Source organism: Schistosoma mansoni (assembly GCF_000237925.1).
Source record: "Schistosoma mansoni, WGS project CABG00000000 data, supercontig 0352, strain Puerto Rico, whole genome shotgun sequence".
Taxonomy (NCBI): domain Eukaryota; kingdom Metazoa; phylum Platyhelminthes; class Trematoda; order Strigeidida; family Schistosomatidae; genus Schistosoma; species Schistosoma mansoni.
This window is the reverse complement of record NW_017386199.1, coordinates 20,438-30,584: the sequence shown is the minus strand read 5'-3', so window position 1 is coordinate 30,584 and position 10,147 is coordinate 20,438. Positions and strand designations below refer to the sequence as shown.

General features: G+C 35.8%; 1 protein-coding gene across 1 annotated transcript in view; it reads left to right on the top strand.

Moving 5' to 3' along the window:
- Positions 1-9,417, top strand: part of Smp_080070 (Conserved oligomeric Golgi complex component 4,putative) — a gene marked incomplete at its 5' end in the record, with an annotated part of 12,709 nt that extends 3,292 nt beyond the window's left edge. Inside the window, 6 exons of the mRNA XM_018792337.1 lie at positions 283-432; positions 2,483-2,566; positions 4,045-4,146; positions 4,265-4,393; positions 5,942-6,021; positions 9,267-9,417. Of these exons, the coding sequence (XP_018644002.1) occupies positions 283-432; positions 2,483-2,566; positions 4,045-4,146; positions 4,265-4,393; positions 5,942-6,021; positions 9,267-9,312 (591 nt within the window). The 3' untranslated portion in view covers positions 9,313-9,417. The remainder of the gene's footprint in view (positions 1-282; positions 433-2,482; positions 2,567-4,044; positions 4,147-4,264; positions 4,394-5,941; positions 6,022-9,266) is intronic.
- Positions 9,418-10,147: the final 730 nt, after the last annotated feature.

The following is a 10,147-nucleotide window of genomic DNA, read 5'->3' as shown; positions in this document are numbered from 1 at the left end:
TCGGTTGAATGTTTTGGCGCGAGACTAGTAGGTTCTGGGTTCGAATCTCGCGAGTGCGGGATTGTGGATGCGCACTGCTGAGGACTCCCATAATAGGACGAAACGGCCGTCCAGTGCTTCCAGGTTTTCCATGGTGTTCTAGCTTCAATGGACTCATGATTTCAACTATGGAAAATGCTGAAATCTCTGCAAAACCTCTTGTGATTATAATTTCATTCCTTACAATTCCCATTTTTGTCTCTATTGGATTAATTTTTAAATGCTTTTTCCATCTCATTTCAGATGTGTATCACGGAATTAAAAGTTTCTATCTCAGATCAACTTCAAGCATTACTTGATTCTGCCTTCGAGCATCTTTCAACTAGTGTTATTCAAAGTCAAGTAAAAACATTGTTAAATGTTTTCAAGTCATTGAAATATGATTTACTTGAGGTAAGTGTGTGAAGCATTATTTAGTTCTATTTTTTTTCCTGTAATCACCATGATCTATTTATCTTTTTATACTTCCTTTCCAAGTGACGAAAAATAAAAGTTTGCTTTACCAATACAGTAAATTTGATCGATAGCATTCGATCAGCACTAAGAAGGACTTGACCTGCATTATATTGATCACCACCCAGTGATCAATCAATTGTGATTACATCTCAGTCCTACAGGAGGTCTGTTGCGGCCCGAATAGTTCAGTGGTAACGTCTCTGACTGTGAAGCTGAGTGACACGGGGTCGAACCCGTCAGGGAGCACCAGTTCCCTCAAGATTACAGGTACACCTTGCTGATGAGTGCCAAGTAGCACGAAACCCGGGCTCAGAGTTTCCTGTTTACCAACTCCAACTACCATCTTATCTAATGCAGTAAATTTATTATTACTAATGCTTAGTGTGGTTTTTCATACCAGATTACAATGGTTCGTATTGACTTAATTGTTATTTTTTGGCTTATTTTTTACCCTTACATAATTAAAATAACACCTTCAAGGTATTGTTAAAGCTTAGCTTGTCTAAAATTTGAGTAGTAAACTGTAATGGTTATTATCAGATAACTGCATGTAGCGCATGCAGTGTTTGTTAAATTGGGATTAGTTGTTATGACGTTCAAACGTCATTAACTCACTACTGGATACTTGATTTCAAATCATAATTCAAGTGTCTGATACGACCTAGTTACCCAGACTGAATTTTGTGGGGCGGAATTCAGAATTGGAACCTAATTGCTGAAAACCAAATCCTTTAATCAGTTAACTAGCGCTTTAGACAACGTCCTTTTTATTTGTTCTTACATCATAGTTATCTTTTTTACTAGTACTTCGTGATAGTGTGGAATTTTTGAATGGTAGAATACTTTGTCATGTGTTATTTTTTTACTACTCTACAAGTGTTTTGAAAGTCGGCAGACTGTTAAGGTCTTGTAGCTTTGGTGTTTTAATCTTGAACATAGATTATATTTACTAAGGGAAATATTGGTTCTACTTACGTAGCCAACATATAACTACTACCATTGAATTTCTAGTAGAATAATACAGACTGTATATTTCCGTTTCTCTGCCTGGAAATCTTAATTCACAGTCTTTGACGTACAGATTCACTAGTCCCTAGCCTATTTACAAACATTTTTTTCTTTGACAAGTGATAATAACCTGGCTTCAGTCTAATAAAATGGTATTAATTCTTTTCAGTTTGTAAATTTACTTCGTTTCAGGGAATTATATGTAGAAGAGAATCTGAACTAATGATCAAAATCGCTTCAATTCTAAAATTTTTATTGCGATTTTACAATAACCTGATACATTGCTAATAGTTATGAGTTGAAGAGAAATGTAGATCGTTACTTAGTGAATAAAAATGTGGTTCCTGTGGTTATGTACCAATGACGAGGCCTGTGATATTTATGTAGTTATTCCAAGTATATTACTTATGAGTACCTACCAATTTATCGCACAATATTCCTGCTCGTAATTTATGTTTTACTACCGACCTAATTTCATATCGTTGATAATGTGCTTATTGTTTGGTCTGACATACTACTTTGGTCATTTTTGTCATTTGCTGTATTATCTACTGAAAAAAATATTGATACTTATGTCATCAACTTGAATGTCAGTTTGTAACCCCTAACCCTAACCTAGGTACAGTTTCAACTCACATCACGATGACTGATCAAGAAGCTTATGTCACATGTGCGATTCCTATAATGAAAAAAACTGATGAGGATCTTTATTTAGATTTTCGATGACATGAATTTTATTATTTCTTATTTAATCATATCCATAATAATATTCATAATAACCTCGCGAGTGCGGGATTGTGTACGCGCACTGCTGAGGAGTCCCATAATAGAACGAAACGGCCGTCCAGTGTTTCCAGGTTTTTCATGGTGGTCTAGCTTCAGTTGACTCATGATTTCAACTATGAAAATAACAATATTTATTTGGTGAAACCTTCTTCATGATATTATTTCTTCTGTTTATTTTTTACTTTTATTTCAGGAGGATTTAGATGTTTTCGCTGCTAATGATAGATGGATTGAATCATGTATAGCTCATACAGAGGATTTTCTCAGACCATTTAGGGTATTAAAGTTTGATACTTTAGTTATTTTTTATAATCATACTGTTTCTGTAACTGTAGCTATATAATTTGTGAATACGCGAATTCATATAAATCGTTTTGCTGCACGTCTATTGTTTTTACAAGAATATTTGATAAGAATAATAATAACACTGGAAAAACGGATTATAACTAAATTATGTGACTGACTAGCATGCTCCTTGACCACATGATTGCTCTCTTGACAACTTGGAGTGAAATATAAATGTGCCTGGTCCTACGTTATAGCTGACTGATTCTGTTGACAACTATTTAATCTTTTCAAATACAGCTTCCATGATTTCATAACTAGATTATTTTTTTGTGTTTTGTTTAATAAAGAGATATGTTTATCAAATTAGCATTAAATGGAGCTTTTATTTTGTTCTCCTTTATTGCTCCAAAGCACTCATCTATGATACTAGATGAATTGAAGAATAGGATTTTCAGCACTTACGATATGGGCAACTTTTATAACCTGTGAACACCAATTGTTACATATTGTGATTTTTGCCCCGATTAATTTACGACATGATGATTCCGCCAATTGGAGAGCAGTGACTTATCGATTGGACCAATGACACACGAAACCCTTACGAGCAGTCTAGAGTCTTCACCGGTCCTACTTTCTGCCTAGCCCAGCCAGTTATGTTCAGAACAACCTCTGCAATTTGAATCATTTGTTTCAAACATACTGAGTTTATATATGTCAATCAAACAGACCTCATCGTACCGTAAAATAAAAAATAACATTTGTACAAGATTCAGCCAAATGTGGCTATGAATAAGGGATATAGTAATTGGTAGACAAGGCATAACTCAGGAATGATAAGTCGCATAATAGTAGTTCATAGGTCAAAATAAAGCTCATAATAAAAGGAACATGAATATAAATAGTTTACTTACTTAACAATTATATAATAAAAAATGCACATAGTATTGATCCAAAAGGTACCACCCATAATTCTCTTCGGGATATAACAGCAAAATATCTACCAAATTCATTCCATGCACTTTTAGCTATCATCTTTGTAGATTTTATAATTCCAAAGTTATCTTGATCATTGACTTTATAGTATAAAGTAATGTATATCTATATGTAAAATACAGAATTTTGAAAGATTCAGTAGTTTTCACTGACTTTAAAGGTTATGTACATAGTTCTTATTTTTTTGTCGCTTTTAATTGATATCCAATATCTTCTAATCAATATTACTTTTCGTGATTGTAGTTTTTTTCTGTATGATAAAAGTCATGACGTTGAATAATCAGCTGAGAGACCATCATTGCCAGGACTCACTCAGGCCATCAAGCCTCTTGTCCTTTCCAAACTGAAACTGTATGTGCTTTCGAACGATTTTCGTATAGTAAAGATTAGATGTTTTAATTAAAATGTACAGCTATTTATTATTATTATTATCCAATGAACTGTTTGTTTCTTATGTTTTCACCCTCATTATAGTCTGTCTTATCAACTGAGAATAACGATCGATTTGTATTGATTCTCATAAACGAAATTTTGCATCAACTTGATCAATTTATTCAAAGGAAATCATTCAGTAGAGTAAGTTCAATTCTTGTTACTATGGAATATTTCCACTTTGATGTTCATTTATGTCTTACGCCTTTTTCTCTTTTCATATTGAATTCTATTCAATCTTTTTTCTGTTTATTCAAAATAGTTTGGAGCTATTCAACTAGAGAAAGAATATCATAATTTGTTTGCCTATTTAACATCGATATCTTACAGTTCTTTGCGTGATTATTTCACGCGTAGTTTACAGATCTGTAGACTTTTAAATTTGGATCGAGTGAGTTCAAAATTATTTTCTTATCAGTTCAAAGATTTTAATTTTTATATTGAGAAAAATTGTAGATTACAAATGATCTAAGTAAACTGATCTTGATTTTAAAGAAGTGTAGAACAAAATATTTGTTTGAATAAATCACCTAAATCACCTAAGGTTGGTCACACACAACCTTTTTGTTGGTAGTTTTTGTGTTAGCTCCATACTTGTTGGAACCTTACCGCCGGAGACGAATATCCGTCGGATAAGGTGAGGTGTACATGCTTAGGGTCGACCTTTTCTAACCCCACCCCTCCTTGTGGGAAGGCAGCATCGCTGTTATGCTGGTTGTTTGAAGGAAACACCTTACCGCTGTCACACCTCAGCAGAACGATTTCGGACGTTTGGCTTGCTGCTTTTAGTCTTATCGCTCTTCAACCGACCAGTCTGGCGTGGTACGATCTTGAGGAACGATTATTTCAACTAGTATAGCTTGATTGGTTCATCACGATAGGCGATGCCGGCCATCACGTCAAGGTAGCAGAAGCTGTCGGGAAAAGTGTATATTTTTTAAAGCTTTGAGGTTAGTCTCAGGTAGCCGATAAATATTTCAACTATTGTAATCTAACCAAGAAAAACATATCACAGTCTTTTATTAATGTTGAAAGCGTTAGTGAATTATAGCTAGACCACCAGGGAAAACGTGGAAGCACTGAACGGCCGTTTCGTCCCAATGTGGGACTGCAAAGCAGTGCACATCCACGACCTCGCCTCAAGAGATTCGAACCTAGGACCTACTAGTCTCGCGCGAGAGCACTTAACTGATAGACAATAAGACGAAACGGCCGTTCAGTGCTTCCAGGTTTTACCTGGTGTTATAACGTATGAACTCGTTAATATATATGAACGTGCAATGATACAGAGAATACGTACGAACAGTATTGGGTGCTATTCGGTCCTTCCTATCTGCCTAGCCTAGCCCAGCCCGTTAAGTCCAGAACACAAATAACAGCCTCAGCAATATGAATCATTATTCACAAGCATACTGGGTTATATAAACTAACCAAACAGACCCAATTATACCAAAAAATAGAAAAATAACATTTGTACAGTAATTGGCCAATGTGGCTGTAGCTAGGGGGAAAGTAATCAACAATAATAGTTCCAAGGTCAAAAATAAGGGTTATGATAAGAGGAACACGGAACGATTAGGTCACTTATTTAACAACTATCCAATAGGGAATAGGCATATTATATTTGTCCATAAATAGACCTCAGATTTAGGTCACTTATTTAACAACTATCCAATAGGAATAGGCGTATTACATTTGTCCATAAATGGACCTCAGATTTATGATTCATAATTCGCCAGGGGATACAACACCTGGTGGTCTAGCTTCAATTGACTCACGCTTTCAACTATGAAAATACTAAATCTCCACAAAACCCCTTCTGATGATGTTATTAATGTTTTCTAGTTTCCTGTTATTCTTAAACATCACTCACAACAAATAGAGCAGTTCGCCTTTTGTTTGTTATGCGTTTGTTTTCAATATGTTCGCGGTTTTCCAGGTTGAAGAAGTCCATTATTTTTGGAATAGTTCTAATTGGCGTCTTACTGCACACGAGGTCAGAAGTATTCTATCTCTAAGGTTAGTTTTAATATTATATACATATATAAGGAGGCATAATGACTTTCTATTTATCGAAAATCTTTCGTGTTAACTTATCAATTTCGAACATTTTTGATTTTGATTCTTTATGTATTGAAAAGCTATTATTGCAAAAGTTACTTCTTTGAGTTACTTAATGAATGTGAAGGAACTCACGTCAAAACATATATCTTCAATCTATTTATTTGATTTTACGGGATCATTCTGTACTAGATTAGCTGATTTAACATAGTTGAATTCGTAAGTCAGTCAGCTACATCTTAGGACCAGGCACATATATACATCGGTCCGAGTTGCCATACCTCGTTAGCACAACAAGATGAACACCGGATCCATAGAAGTAGTTAATTTAGTGGTGGTAGTATATAAAAGATAGGTTGTATATAAAGATATATTATAGGAAGGAAGAACGTTATGAAGCAATTTTAATCTCAAGGTTTAAGGGAAGATAAAGAGTGTATACACGTACGCCATTGTGATCGATTCTGATCCATGTCACCTAGTATCTCCAACCATTGGTTCCGATAGTCACGCCGACCCCAACCAAGTAGTCTGCATCTACCAACATGGCTCAGACTAGAAGTTAGTGACTTCAAACACTGATGCCATGTTTTGGTTTGGCCGCCCCTAACTCTCTTCCAACCGTCCCCTACACTAGTCAGCATAGCGCGTCGCGGTAATCGGTGTTCAGGCATACGTAACACGTGGCCCAACCATCTCAGTCGATGAAGATTCATGACCTCATCAACTGATTTATCATCATTCCCTAATACCCTGTGTCTAACCTCACTATTACTTACCCGGTTATCCCAGCAGATGCGAGCAATATTTCTAAGGCATCTGTGGTCAAATACTAGTAACTTACGAGTATCTTCTACTCTTAATGGCCATGTTTCACAGCTGTAAAGTAGAACAGAGCTATCTGCTGCGCAGTATACTCGTCCCTTAATTGATAGACGGATATCTTGTTTTCGCCATAGGTGACGTAGGTTGGCAAAAGCCAAACGAGCCTTTTCAATCCGTGTTGAGATTTCGTCAGACACCAACCCATTATGGCTGATCAGACTTCCAAGATAATTGAAGTTGTCGACGCGTTCGACTACTTCACTCCCTATCCTTAGTTCATTGAATTTGTAAAAGTAGGTTAATCAATCAACGTGGTATTGTATCTGTGTCTTTTAAAACAAACAGGGTATTCGTTAAATACTTTTCTGGCACATTGACCCATTATCATTCGGATTATGAAAATTCCAACCTATGACATAGCTCAATCAAATAGTTCGTAACTTCATGGACTGTTAAGAATTTTTGTTTTGAGCTTCTGTTAGTGGGACATAGATTGGATGTTTCATGTATGCATGTTTCATGCATGTTGGTGTTGCTGCGCACTGATTGGCTAATTCTAAACCGATCAGCCCGGGCATATTATTGGAGAAAAATCTAGAAGCTTCTTGCGTATATACTATAAATATATGAACGTTATTTAAACTAGTGATTGCTGTTCACTTCCCATTGTTATTTTTCAATACAATTTCATTCCTGTTCAAAGTGTTCTGATTTGGGGTCTTGTCGAGTGTCATCGTATAACAATACTAAGCAATAGGAGTAGCCGGGTCGTTTATTAGCAAGAATACAATTATAACAGCTTCTTAACCGTCTCCCAACCTTCTGCGGTTCTGTTCACTATTAGATATCTGTGTAAGCATTGAATAAAGTTAGCGTCTTATTCGTCGACTTACCACTCGCTTTTAGGACCTTAAACTTAACTACAGCAATATTGACTCTGGTTCTGACCTACGTTAACACCACATAGAACGCATCTGTGATGGAATGCGTGAAATCTATACGTGTTTAGTTTAAGAATCGGTTGCTTACATTATAAGCAAGTTTTGTTGATTTCTTCCATTAGCTTTTTCAGGTTTACTATATTCCTCATTGCAATTTCACAACAACAATTGATAAAATATGTCTTCCTATAATAATTTGAGTTTCGAACTCAAGCTTTGAGCGAAATGACACTATGACCAAATAATCAGACCATTATTTTACTTTCATAGTTGAAAACATGAGTCAATTGAAGCTAGACCACCAAGGAAAACCTGGAAGCACTGCACAGCCGTTTCGTCCTATTGTGGGACTACCCTTCTGATAATAATAATCATATGCTCACTAGTGACTGACTTCAAGAGGTATTTCTTGGAGTTCTAGTGGGAAGCAGTAACCAGTGGAGTTCAAACCACGTTGTCGTGAGATAACAACTCACTGAAGACAATTGGTGAACGGTTGCTCAACTTCGTGGATTGGTTAAAGTTAGAAATTAACATCTTCAGATGCCAGCAGGCTCAGTGGTCTATCAATTAAGTGATCTGGCTTTGGACTGGTGGGTCCTGGTTTCGAATCTCTTGAGGTGAGGTCGTGGATGCGCACTGTTGAGGAGTCCTACATTGGGGCGAAACGGCCGTCCAATGCTTCCACTTTTTCCATGATGGTCTAGGTTCAATTGACTCATGCTTTTAACTATGAAAATACTGAAATCTCCACAAAACCCCGTCTGAAATTATTTCACTGTTAGATATACCTTGTGTCGTTCTAGTTCATGCTCAATAGTATGTAATAGAACGACAATACTAAACTAAAATCGTATTGAATTATAATGCGATCATAATTTGTCCATAAGTGTGTTATGATTATTTCGACTTTGTTCCTTAATTAATATGTTTCAAATAACTTTGATTTTGAATAAAGTTTTATTCTATTGTCTCTAATTAATTTATTCTATGGAGTTTCATCTAATGAAAAGATTGATCACTCAATATATTTCCCAAATAATTATCCTGTTAATGATCCATTCCGATATCAACAGGAAAACTACTTATTGTTCCTAAGTAGTTGTGCTAACATTAAAAAAATTTATGATTTAGATCAGATGTTTTGTGGAGATTTCAGTATTTTTCATAGTTGAAATCATGAGTCAGTTGAAGCTAGACCACCAAGAAAAACCTGGAAGCACTGGACGGTCGATTCCTCCTATTGTGAGACTCTCCAGCAGGGCGCATCCATGATCCTGCCTCGCGAGATTTTGCCTAGTCGTCGTTGTCGTGATTGTTTCAGGGTTTTGTTCACTGTTCATTATCGTTTTTTATTCTTTTAAAAAAGTACTTTTAAGATGAATTCATCAGTATATTAATTATATTTTAATATTTTTAATTAAATCTATTTCACAGACGTGATTTCGCCGTCAAAGAAATTCGAGCACTTAAACTACAATGATCTCATCTTATCAGTTATCTTTTCTTCTTTTTTATTTTCTGAATGTAATATGTAACATATGGTTTTTTGTTTTTTCTAATTTTACAATAAAATTTATGAGATCCCAACCGTTTTTGCCGTAGATTTCGAGGTTTCGGATGAAATAGAAGTTTTCTTCCTGAGTCATGAATTCCTCCACTTTAACGACAAGATTGACTTACTATTCATATTAATATCATTTATTAATTTGTTATCATAAAAAGCATATTTATTTTTATGAATGAATGATGATGGAGCATAGGCCGCCCCACCAGCATTCGCCAATATACTCTGTCCTAGACCTTCCTTTCTAGTTCTATCCAGTTTTTGTTCATTCTTCTCATGTCTGTCTCCATTTCTCGGCGTAATGTGTTCTTTGGCCTTCACGATTCCATGTGACGGCTTGCCTTGTGACGGAGTTGGGTGATTTCTTTAGTGTGTGTCCCATCCACTTCTAGCACGTCTTCCCAATTTCTTCATCTGATGGAGTCTGGTTTTTGTCTCCCACAGTAACTTGTTGCTGGTTGTGTGTGGCCAACGGATCCGAAGTATCTTGCTTAGACAACTGTTAATAAACACCTGTATCTTGTGGATGATGGCTTTCGTAGTTCTCCAAGTTTCCGCCCCATACAATAGAACTGTTTTGACATTTGTATTGAAAATTCTGATCTAGGTGGTCTAGCTGGTCTGCTCTCTCCTACAGTAGGTTGTTGCTGATGGTATCTGGTGAACAGACATTGAGTATCTTACTTTGACATTTGTTTATAAATACTTACGTTTTTGATGATGGTTGTAGTAGTTCTGGAAGTTTCAGCTC